We start from the raw sequence: 12480 nt of genomic DNA on the forward strand, positions 1-12480 counted from the left end.
GCTGTCTTACTTCCTTAAAAACATCATATTTCCTTGTCGGTCAAGAAAATAAAAATATCCCAGTGTCCAAATAAATCCATCCATTACCAGGAATGGACTTGGAACGATCACCTCTAATCATTCAATACACCTATTTTTGAAAACTATCATTTTAAGCATCCTAAATTAATCTGTTTTTTATTCAATGTCCAGGAAGTCTCAAAAAAAAAAAAAATTGCCCCTGGTCTTGGCTTCCCTTGGACTCACATCATCGATAGAAAGGAAGATCCCACTGTCCCCATTCTAAGGATTTCTGGAAAGTCACGGGTCATGCAAGGCGCCGCCTGCCCGTCCGGCCCCGCCCCAGCCCCGCGGGCCCCACCTGTCTGGCCGGCGATGACCATGGGCTGCACGGACAGCTGGAAGAGCTTGTCCAGCACCAGGTGCAGGAAGAGCACCAGCGGCTCCAGGCGGGAGGAGTTCAGGCAGATGAGGCTGAGCTTCAGCTCGTGTTCCAGCGCCATCTCGCTGATCTTCTGGTCCAGCACTCGGATGGGGAAGGTCACCTGGTTCTCCAGGGAGTGGCAGAGGGTGAAGAACTTCTCCAGGTGGTTGTCCTGGGAAGACAGACAGCAGGCATCCTGGGGCGGACCCCGTCCACGCTCCACGGGGGGGCTCATGAGCCAAAGCTCTGGGACCCGGAGGTTTCAGACCGAGGCTACGGATGCCTCAGAAGAGCAGCGGGCACAGAACAGAACCTCTTGATGACTAGTAACTGAAGAAAATAGAATTTGGCCTCGGATCTGATCTGGTTGTGGGCAGAGGCGAGCGCACTTGGTTAAACACACAGCCAAAATGGGGTCTGAACAGATGGAAAGTGCAGACAGAAAAGGAAGGAATGGAGAACTGGGAAAAAACAAAAAACAAAAAACAAAACAAAATCACAAAGCGGGGAAAAATGGCCGATTGACAGCGGGGAGTGAGGCAGCAGCAGGAAAAGGTTGCTCATGGTGCCCCTCGCATGGTTTCTCAGCCCAAAGGGCAGATACTGCATTCCTTCATCCAGGCACTTGACATTTTTAGGAGGTCTCTCCCTTTAAATGACCAGTAAAACCTGAACAGGCCTGTAAGCCTCCAGGATGCAGTGAAGGTGGTTTCTTGTTTTATCCATGCACGAACTCTGTCACTGGTCCTCTACTGGCCTGTCCACAGACGGTTCTCTGCTGCACCCCCTTCTTCTTACGAGCCCTCTGCCTCTGATCTGAAGAGGACGCTGATATGTTCCTTACCTGGGTGTGGACAGAAGAAACAGCCTGCACTTCAATATTAAATACTCCCTTGTGTCCTTCAGCCCATTTAATGGGGGGAGTCTGTGAAGGGACTTTCTGTGTTGAAGGGAAAAGAAAAAAAAAACAATTAGCAATCCAATCCCCTTTTCTGGTTATAGACTAGCAGAGCGAGGCAGCGTGAGTGTGAATGTCAGGGTTACGCAGGTGTCTCCCTCCCTGGAAGCCAGAGAACTAGCCGAGGAGTCAGGGGTCCAACACTCGGGTTCAGTTTTTCACCGAACGAGTTGTTGTTACTTTGACGAGTCGAATGAACTCTCATTTGCTTATACAGATGGGAGGGGTCTGAAATGAGTGATGGATCCTAAGCTCCCATCCAGCATTGAGGACCCTGGATTCTAGGGGCGGGAATAAAATCATATTGCATTGGGGATGCCTGGGTGGTTCCGTGGGCTAAGCCTCTGCCTTCAGCTCAGGTCATGATCTCAGGGTCCTGGGATCGAGCCCCACATTGGGCTCTCTGCTCGGCAGGGAGCCTGCTTCCCCTCTCTCTCTCTGCCTGCCTCTCTGCCAACTTGTGATCTCTCTCTCTCTCTCTCTCTCTCTGTTAAATAAATAAATAAAATCTTTTTTTTTTTTTTTAAAGTCATATTGGGGCACCTGCGTGGCTCAGTGGGTTAAAGCCCTTGCCTTCAGCTCAGGTCATGATCCCCCAGGGTCCTGGGATCAAGTCCCGCATCGGGCTCTCTGCTCAGCAAGGAGCCTGCTTCCCTTCCTCTCTCTCTGCCTGCCTCTCTGCCTACTTGTGATCTCTGTCAAATAAATAAATAAAATCTTTAAAAAAAAAAAAAGTCATATTGCAGTGATTTCCCCATTAATCAGGAACGTCGAGACAAAGTGTAGAATATCTTACGAGACATGAAACTTTAATGCCTTGGAGATCCCGAAGTCACTTTCTCTTTTAACAAAAGGTTTCCAGAGAGCAGTCCCAAAGGCTTCTGCATTCAGTACTTAAAATGACTCTTTCATACCATTTATATGTTGGTGGTTCTGCAGTCGTTGGGGACCATTTCTGGCCTTAAATCCCCACCAGAATAGTCATCCTCTAGAGACACCATCATACAGCCCTGCAAGAGAACGGTGTAGCCTGACCCGGCCACGGGAGTGTGGGCACCTCTGGCACGCTAGTGAAAGGAAGCACGCTGTCCTCTCAGGAGTGGGAAGAGTGCCTGGTGTGTGAACTTCTGGAACTCTCCAAGACAGAGTCACAGACGGGGGCCCAATGCTAGATCCAGCCTCCAGACAGTTCTGTGTGGCCCAGGGCTGGAAACATTTTCAACTAGCAGCCAACATTTGAAAGTCAAGAAATTTCACATGAAAGCTTGTTTTCCTTTTTTGTTGTTGTTGTTTTGGTTTAAGACTTTTTTTTTTTTTTTTTTTTAATTTATTTGAGAGAGAGAGGGACCGAGTAGGAAGAGGGGCAGAGGGAGAGAGAGAATCTCAAGCAGACTCCAGCCTGAGCAGGGAGCCCAACTCGGGGCTCGATCTCACGACCCTGAGATCATGACCTGAGCCAAAATCAAGAACTGGGCGCTCAACCAACTGAGCCGGCCACCCAGGTGCCCCCAAAGCTTGTTTTTCTAACTTCCTTGGAGAACCGGAAGATAGGAAGGCACAGGAGTGGCCAGCTTGCCGCTTACCTCTGCTGAATGCATGGAGTAATTGGGGGGCAGCTTTTCCAAGGCAACAGGGAGACAGTAGGATCCAGTCTGAAGACGTTCATTTAGGAGAATTGGCAGCCACTGAAACAGATGATATAAAGAATAAAGTGGAATTATTACAGCATATCATTTTGGCCATTTATCTAGCTCACAATAATCAAATGCAACTGAATGATGATTAGATATTGACCAGGCCTCTTGCAAGCAGTAATTTCTGTCAAATTCTTTGCATTTTAAATTCTCTGAGAGCTCCTGAGATAGGGTATCAGTGATTTACTGCTTTCAGAGCCAAAGTAGTGAGTGTCTAGACAACATCAACGTTTATTTTACCCGTTATATTTCTTAAAGAAATAACTTTCTTCCCCTGGGGGAAGTGGAGCATATATATGGGATCTAGAAATAATGGATGTTGTGATGCTTTTTTATAAATGCGTATTCTTCCAATATCTACCACCCGCTAGCTTGCCATTCCAGAAATGTGTCACGTGCCGAGTCAAGTCATTTCTGCTCTTTGCTAGAATCTGGTTTGGCACATTTTGCTACTTCTGACATTTGGAAAAAAGCAAGTGAGCTGAACTGAGTTGTTTATGTCTGCAGGGACCTTGGAGTCCAACCACCGCAGTGTGAATCGGCAAGGTGGCAATGACTTACCGAGTACCCCAGGAGACTTTCCACGGAGGCCCCCTGCTTCTGCTGACAGCTGATATGATAAAAGGTGAACAGGAGGTGGTGATTTACAGTGAGCTTAGCCGGGAGCTTGATTTTCACTTCTTCATAGAAGTCAGGAGACCTGTTTCGAAAGTACATTGTACATGAGAAAGCTTAAGCAAGAATGATGCTTTCTCCAACGATCCCTTCTAATGCCACAGGCCCTTTGCACCTCAGAATTTGCCTGCTTGGTGTGCTTCTCATTTTACATCATTCTGCTCCCACACTGAAGATCCTTGAGACCAACTTTATACCCCCAGATGTGCTTTGTTTACAAAGGACTCCTCGCAAACTTAAGGCGTTGTTAGGAAAACAAACAAACAAACTCCACACATAATGGGAAAGCTCAACTTATTTCCAAAAGAAGACTCAGTCTTGCTGTGGCCTCCTTTTCTATCTCTACCCCCAAGAACAGGGACGGGCCCATCTCTGGCCTTCATCAGAGGAATCTAGATTAGCAAATGAATGCCGACAGGAAGGAAAGGGAACCTGATTCACTGAATTACAAAGACCCAGATACTTGACTAAGGGCTTCAAGTACATTACTCATCTCAACCTGTCCCAAGGGAGGGAAGAGGGTTCAGAGAAATATTTCAATAGGCCAAGGTTATCAAGCCAGGATCAAACCTGAGTGCATCTGACGCTCCCTCCCCAACCTGTGAAATGTCAATGATGGTTTGAGACATTAATCTGTGACTCAGTGCACCCACAGAATAATGAGGGTCCCATTTCTCTTTTGGCCAACTTCCATGTTCTTAAAGTAGATAGTAGCACAGATGTGGAGTAATATTTAGAAGACAGGGAGACAGGGAAAGGTGGGTTGGATTTTGCTTCTGACCCCCTGCAGTATCTCCAAGCTAGTTAGGAAATGTATTACTTTGTTTAATAGCATAAAACTTCTCTGTCTCGTGCTACATCAGAAGGCTCCTGAAAAGTCAGAACAATATTCACTTCTTTTTTTTTTTTTTTAATTAATTAATTTATTTATTTGACAGAGAGAGATCACAAGTAGGCAGAGAGGCAGGCAGAGAGAGAGAGAGGAGGAAGCAGGCTCCCTGCTGAGCAGAGAGCCCGATGCGGCTCGATCCCAGGACCCTGAGATCATGACCTGAGCCGAAGGCAGCGGCTTAACCACTGAGCCACCCAGGCGCCCCAATATTCACTTCTTAAAGACACGTTCTACTCTCAGTCTTAGTGACAAAAAAGTATGCAGCTGCAGCACAGAATCATAGAACCGACATATTATTTCCTTTGTCCCGTAGTCCCTGAGTTATAAAACCTTTTGGGAGGAATCACCAAAAGGGGATTCAGAAAAGCCAGGAGATAATGACACAACCGTGGCATATATCTGAGGTGCGGAAAGGTACTCACTTATTATGGTATGTGACAGCTGTGTATACTTCCTGCAGAAATTCAGGGCCAGTGGATTTTCCAAAGATGACCTGTGTGCCAACAGAGAAAGGACCAAATTAGCAGGGGGTTTTGGGCATACCAAAGCAACTGTCATCAGCCCCATGGATGTTTGGGTCTGGCAAAGCGACATTTTGTAAATTAAGTGCGCTAGGTTTACAACTGACCCAACTGCACACCGACGCAGAAGAACCAGCTGTGAAGGGTAAACTGAGACCCCAAGGAGCTGTATTAGTGACCGAGAGCCGGATGGGTGTGAGCCTAGAAAACCAGTGCCCTCTCCACTTGGCCTCGAGGTCTAGAGGTCCGTTCTCCAGGCAAAGCCACACGGTTTTGTCCCCAGTGACTCTGATCCAGGTTCTTTCTCCTCCAAAGACATGGACCTGGTCTCTTGTGTGATCAGGACATTCCCTGGCTTGTCGACGTGCTCCTGTTATTTAGAAAAATATACTAGGGCGCCTGGGTGGTACATTTAGTTAAATGTCTGCTTTCGGCTCAGGTCACATCCCAGGGTCCTGGGATCGAGCCCCGTGTCTGGCTCTCTGCTCAGCGGAAACCCTGCTTCTCCCTCTCTCTCTGCCTCTGTCTGTTGCTCTGTCTGCTTGTACTCTGTCAAATAAATAAATGAAATCTTAAAAAAAAAAAAAAAAAGGACACCTCCTGTGGCCTGACTCAGCCCTGAAGGTACATGAGTTGACTCCTCTTTGAGCAAAGGAAAGAAGAGCCTTCTCCTATTACTGCAGCAGTCATGCCAAGGTCCCAGGGCTTGGGGAAAGGAGAACAGGCTGGGATTGGCCCTCACGTGTCCCCTCCCAGAAGCTTCTGCACAGCTGGACCAGGCAGCCCTGGGAGCCTTGTTAAGGGCCAGAGCAGGGAACCACAGGAGTCCTCCTTGAGGACTGCTTTCCCATCCCTGCCACAAAAAGAGACCTTGCCGGGGCACCTGGGTGGCTCAGTGGGCTAAAGCCTCTGCCTTCGGTTCGGGTCATGATCTCAGGGTCCTGGGATCGAGCCCCGCATCGGGCTCTCTGCTCAGTGGGGAGCCTGCTTCCCCTCTGTCTCTGCCTGCTGCTCTGCCTACTTGTGATCTCTCTCTCTCTGTCAAATAAATAGATGGAATCTTTGGGGGGGGAGACCTTGCCTTGGGAAGGTGCATGTGTCAAGAGAAGGATGTTTTTTTAAAGGAAAAAAAAAAAGTAGGTATCTGAAGAACAGAAACACTGGAAAAAATTTCCTTCAGTAGAAAGGTACGGGACCGGAACTCTGGGGCTTAGGGATGGAAAAACTGCCCATCTCATTTAGTGGCAGAAACATAAAATAACACAAATTCTGGCCTTTTGGGTGCCTTTGAGAGTGCGGTAGTATATCTTATTATTTGATTTATATTTTGTCTCAGGCTGAAGACCCACTCCTGAAGGGTGCTGAGACGGCGTGGGTGTTATGTTACTAGGCAATATTTCACATTTGCCTCCAGAGGCAGCCTGGGGCTTGGGTGAGTGCAAACGTGGCCGACACAGCGGGCCCGCTCGCCAGCTCTTCCGCCAGGAGGGTGATGTGGAAAGATTTCATCATGTTTTTCAAAGCTCTAAAATGATCTGCTCTTCCCAATGTCACAGATCACTACCGAGTAAGTCGGGGAAGAGACTTTCAGCTTAGAATGACCCTGTTTCCCCTTCAGCACCCTGGGACCCATACTCGAGTAGCCCCAAAGGCCTAGGCAGGTGCTGACATGTAGGCCTGACCGGACGGACTCTGCATGCGGACGAGCCCTGCATTTTGTCCGCGTGGCCCGACCGGGGGCGAGGAGGAGGGGGGTCAGCCCGCCCTGCTGGAAGGCACATGTTTCTCTGTCTTTACCGGCATCGCGTTGCTAGCATCCTCTCCACACATAAACTGGATCTTTATAGTGATATTCCGCGCCGAAGCCAGTTTGTTAGCGAAGTTTAGCCTCTGCGGGTAGACGTAGAGAAGATTCCTGGAAAAGAGAAGATAAAGAACCAGTGAACACTCGGCATCGGGGAAATACAGATCAAAAACCACAGTGAGATCCCACCTCACCCCAGGCAGAACGGCTAAAATGAACAAGTCAGGAAATGACAGATGCTGGCGAGGATGTCGGAGAAAGGGGAACCCTCCTGCACTGTTGGTGGGAATGCAAGCTGGTGCAGCCACTCTGGAAAACAGCATGGAGGTTCCTCAAGAAGTTGAAAATAGAGCTACCCTAGGATCCAGCAATCGCACTACTGGGTATTTACCCTAAAGACACAAATGTAGTCATCCGAAGGGGCACGTGCACCCGAATGTTTATAGCAAAGCAATGTCCACAATAGCCAAACTATGGAAAGAGCATAGACGTCCATCAACAGATGGAATGGATAAAGATGTGGTATACACACACAATGGAATACTACGCAGCCATCAAAAAAAATGAAATCTTGCTATTTGCAACGACGTGGATGGAACTAGAGGGTATTACGCTGAGTGGAATAAGTCAGTCAGAGAAAGGCAATTATCATATGATCTCCCTGATATGAGGAGTTTGAGAGGCAGGGCGGGGAGCCGTGGGAGGGAGGGAGGGAAAAATGAAACAGGATGGGACTAGGGAGGGAGACAAACCATAAGAGACTCTTAATTTCAGAAAACAAACTGAGGGTTGCTGGAGAGGAGGTCGGTGGGAGGGCTGGGGTGGTTGAGTGATGGACACTGGGGAGGGTATGTGCTATGGTGAGTGCTGTGTATTGTGTAAGCCTGATGATTCACAGACCTGTACCCCTGGGGCAAATAATACAGTATATGTTGTTAAAAAAAAAAAAAAGAGGGGCGCCTGGGTGACTCAGTGGGTTAAGCGTCTGCCTTCGGCTCAGGTCATGATCTCAGGGTCCTGGGATCAAGCCCTGCATCGGGCTCTCTGCTCAGCAGGGAGCCTGCTTCCCTTTCTCTCTCTGCCTGCCTCTCTGCCTACTTGTGATCGCTCTGTCAAATAAATAAATAAAATCTTAAAAAAAAAGAACTAGCGACTTTTCTGGAGTTTATTTGTGCCAAGTTCTTCCCTCAACGCAAAACCCTGTACTCAGGAGGTCACTATCACAAAGAAGTGTCTCCTTTCAGAGGTGAATTATTTTGGGAGGAATGAGGCCTTATGGATTCTTCTCTTCAGCTGCAGCCAGCTGATAAGCACCAACCCTGTTCTCTGCGTTGATACACAGCAAGACAGGTCTGCTGCTCAGAATGTCTTACTGCCTTCCTAGGTGGAAATCTGCCTAGAGGTGGAACGTCTGATACCGGGATAAGAAAGCAACAAAAGGCTCGGCTTATTTTATTTTTTTATTCATTAATCATATCATTTATTTATTTGAAAGATTTTATTTTTAAGTCGGCCTACACCCAACGTGGGCCTTGAACTCACAATCCTGAGCTCAAGAGCCAGAAGCTCCCCAACTGAGCCAGTCAGGTGCCCCTCAGCTCCTTTTACACACAGTTTGTGACCACAGATGATGGGCCTAACTTCATTTCTTTTCTTTCTCTTTTTCCCTTTCTAGTCTGTATGGAGTAGTTTCAGTTTCTTCTTACCACGGCATTCTGGATAGGTTTAGCTTTCTTCTCCTATCTAAGATGAGAGTTCAAACCCCCAGCCCAATAAAGTTATAGGACAATAACACAATAACAAGACGAAAAATATATCCATTTATCTAACAGCTATGGAACAGGTACTAGGCTAACTATAATTTTTATTTTTTTTTCTTTCCCTTTGCATTTTTACTAGTATATTCCACTAAAAGGAAAGCTCTGGGAAGACAGAGATTTTTATCTGATGTTTGATCCACTGATGAATCACTAGCAGCCAGACTAGTGCTTGCAGCATAGTAGGTACTAAATAAATATTCATTGAATAGAAGAACAAATGTGTATTTTTTTGATGAGTCATATTCCTGACTCAAAGAAACAATGATATTACAGCACTTACTTATCCTGTGTCAGGCACTATTCCCAAGTACTTCTTTTTCTTTTCCTTAAAGATTTTTATTGATTTGAGAGAAAAAGCATGAATGGTGGGAAAAGGCAGAAGGAGAGGGAGAAGCTGACTCCCCGCTGAGCAGGGAGCCCAACGCAAGGTTCATTCAATCCAGGACCCAGGGATCATGACCTTAGCCTAAGGCAGACCCTTAATCATCTGAGTTACACAGACATCCTCTTATTTATTAATTTAAATTTAAATTCTCATAACTATCCTATAGCTAGGTACTATGTTCATGATATCATCCCCATGTCATAAATAAAAAAATGAGATGCAGATATGTTACATAACTTGCCCCAAATCACAGAGGTAGGAAATGTCAGTCGGGAATTAAAGTCAGGAAGTCTGGCTCTAGAGCTGTGTTCCCTCTCATCAGACCCACTGAAATGACAAGAATGACCTTGCCATACTGGGTCACTCATGACATCTTAGTGACAAGTCTGCCTAACTTTCTGGGTCTTATCAACAGGACACAAGGACTGGACTGACTCAATTAGTTAATGTCCCCTACTTCGGGCAAATGTCTTGTTCTCTTCGCACCTGGTCCACTGTTCCAAATCCTAGACAGCATGTTCACCCCAGACAGAAATCTTCTTGTTCCAAAGGCTTCCAAATCCCCCCGGTTTGAGAACCACTTATTTACGCATGTGAATTTGCACAGGAAAGATTTGTGCCTCCATCCCCAGCCGATTTCCCATCTTGAGGACGTAGTCGCTGCCACTCACTGGGTCCATATTCAAATGTAAAGGATGCCCCACCGGAAAAGGGCGAAGGCAGGCGATGAAAAATCTGTATCTGTTTAGTTTATGAAATCTCTGATAGGAAAATCAAAAGGGAAGGACGAAGCTGGCCTTGACTCCATTTTTGCCACTCTAACCCCTTAGTTGTAACAGGCAGATTGATCCTGCCATCACGCGCCGGTGACAATGGCCATTGCGGATCTGCCTCCGCAAAAACGTCTGGATTTACCCCATGGCTCTTCCTCGGTATGACAGTATCAGCAGGGACAAGACTCATAACCACCCCCTCAGACAAGACCCAGGACAGGGGCTGAGTGAACCCACTCCCGATGGACCGGGCTCACAGCCCCCAGTCAATGATTGGGCACCAGACATGGAAATAGAGAGCCATGTGGCAGAGGTCATGTTCAAGGGAGAGCTTCCTGAACGGCCAGGAATGGATGCATCGATGCTTAGAATCCCACTTTCACAATAAAATTTCAGAGTCATACAGTTCATGGGACTTATCATTGTTAAAAGCAAAGATGTTATTTCCCTGAGTGTCACACAACCTCTAGTCCGACGCCAGGTATCAGGCAAGGCGAATCCCATTAGCCCGCTGCTCACGGAAAACCCAGCAAACCCGGCACTGCCTGCGCTCTTCTGCAGAGCCCCAGCGCTGGGCAACACGTGAACACATCCGTGGGGAAGCAGGGGAGGTGGGGGAGACTCAGGGGACACGAAGGTAATGTGCGTCCTGAACCGCTTCAAGGGGGAAAGAGGCACCTCCTTTCCCTAAATGTTTTGACCTCAGAACTCATTTCGTTAATCTTTTCTTTCATGGTATATTTCCCCTGTGTAATGTGCTGAGAAATCACTCGGGAATACATTGAAATAAACTTCTCTGGAGACACAGGAACATCCCACATCAGGGGAGGAAAAACGCTGGCGGATTCTTGCTGTAATGGTTTTGCAGGATAATGAGTGAAGACTCACAGGTATTCAAGGAGAGAAAATGCTACTTGGAATTACCAAGAACACCCAGCAGCTGCTCATTTGCTTGTGCAAGTTCAAAGACCAAGGATGCAAATAAGTAACATTCCTATGTCTTTTTTTCCCCCAGACTCGCTGGGGGCAGGATGGGGGTGACAGAGTGCTGGGGACAGATCCCAACTGCTCGATCTTGGGAGCTCTCTAGGCCACTCTGCTTCGGGCACTGATGCCTGGCATTGTACCAACTGGGGTACACACTTTCCCTGCCTCCTGGCTTCTGTTTCCAGCTCTTTCTAGCTATCATCCTGTCCTCTTGGTGATCTCTTGTGATCTCAGGACCAAGAGTAGGCGTGAATGGTCAAGTCCATTGACTGCAACCTACACCGTAAATGGAAAATAACACAGATGCAAGGCAAGAGAGTCATCACCAGGAAATTAATTAAATTTCGAGAACGGGCACAATACTCAATAAGCTTCAAAAGTCAGTAAAGTCTTGACCACCCTCCAAAGAGGAGATGGCAGGCTGGGAGAGAGTAAAAGGATGAGCACAGAAGTCTGGGGAGCCAGAGTCGGGGGACACCCACGCCAAGCCCCAATCTTTGAAAATGAGAAAATGAAGGCCCTGGAAGGAAAAGGGACAGTGTGTCCTCTCTGAACCTAGCCGTGGCTGTGTCCGTGGAACCGTCCAGATCTTGTTCTGTCAAACTGAGGGAGCCCAACTGTGAGGCTGTTGGGAATGGACACGGATGTCGTAAGGCGGGCAGACGGCAGTCCAAGGTCGGGTGCGGGCACGTGGCTGGGGGTACAGACCCCTCTCTGCTCTCGCTTGCTTATCTTTGAGGTCACCATGCCCCTCTGTGTCCCAGTGGTTGTGTTGAGAGTGGGTAAGGGTGTTGGCTCCGGGGCCAGAGAACTGGCCTTGGGCAAGATCTTCAGGCTTTCCAAAGCCCCGGTGGGGTTAATAGTCACACGGACCTCGCAGGGCTGTGGTGTGCATCAATGAGCAAGAACTTACTAAGGACCGTTATGATGACGATGATTTCCTGCACACAGCAAGGTCAGACCCACACCACGGCCTACACGCTCCACTCCAAATCACCGTCCATCTCCCCTGGACCAGAGCAATGCTTTCCAATCATCTCTGGACTTCTACACTTGCCCCTTACAATTTACTCCTTATATATGCGTCAGGAGGACTTTTCCAAAAGTGTGAAACAGATTATGACAAACCCTACAAGGGTTTCCCACACTTCTCATTATGAACCCTATATGGTGTGGCTCCTGGCAATTTCTCCCACCCTATTGCTCATTACTTTCCTGTACTAGTTTTTTGTTTGTTTGTTTGTTTGTTTGTTTTGCTTTGTTATTTTTTTCCCCCAAGGCCTAGATCATTCTAAACTGATCCTTATGACAGGGCTTTGGTACCTGCTGTTCCCCTCACCTGGAAGAGTTTCTCCCGGTTCTCTAAATGACTGGTCCCTTCTCATCTCTTGGGCTTTGGCTCAGATGTCCCATCATCAAAGAGATCTTTCCTATCAGCCTCTAGAGTCGGTCCACTCCACTCTCTCCCCTACATGAACTCTTTTATAATCATGACCATGAAAGCACAAGGATGATGACATTAATATGAATCCACTTTTCAGTCTTGA

General features: G+C 47.5%; 1 protein-coding gene across 3 annotated transcripts in view; it reads right to left on the minus strand.

Annotated features, from left to right (window-relative positions):
* The window catches only part of DOCK8 (dedicator of cytokinesis 8), a 202626-nt gene that overhangs the window by 73419 nt on the left and 116727 nt on the right, over positions 1-12480 (minus strand). For all 3 annotated transcript variants that reach the window (XM_045065055.1, XM_045065054.1, XM_045065056.1), the window contains 6 exons: positions 6962-7079; positions 5066-5136; positions 3638-3776; positions 2966-3067; positions 1269-1364; positions 362-596 (listed from right to left, as the gene is read on the minus strand). In XM_045065055.1, the coding sequence (XP_044920990.1) occupies positions 362-596; positions 1269-1364; positions 2966-3067; positions 3638-3776; positions 5066-5136; positions 6962-7079 (761 nt within the window). The remainder of the gene's footprint in view (positions 1-361; positions 597-1268; positions 1365-2965; positions 3068-3637; positions 3777-5065; positions 5137-6961; positions 7080-12480) is intronic.

Source organism: Mustela putorius, unplaced genomic scaffold (genome assembly GCF_011764305.1).
Source record: "Mustela putorius furo isolate JIRA1106 unplaced genomic scaffold, ASM1176430v1.1 tig00003854_pilon_pilon_pilon, whole genome shotgun sequence".
Classification (NCBI taxonomy): Eukaryota; Metazoa; Chordata; class Mammalia; order Carnivora; family Mustelidae; genus Mustela; species Mustela putorius.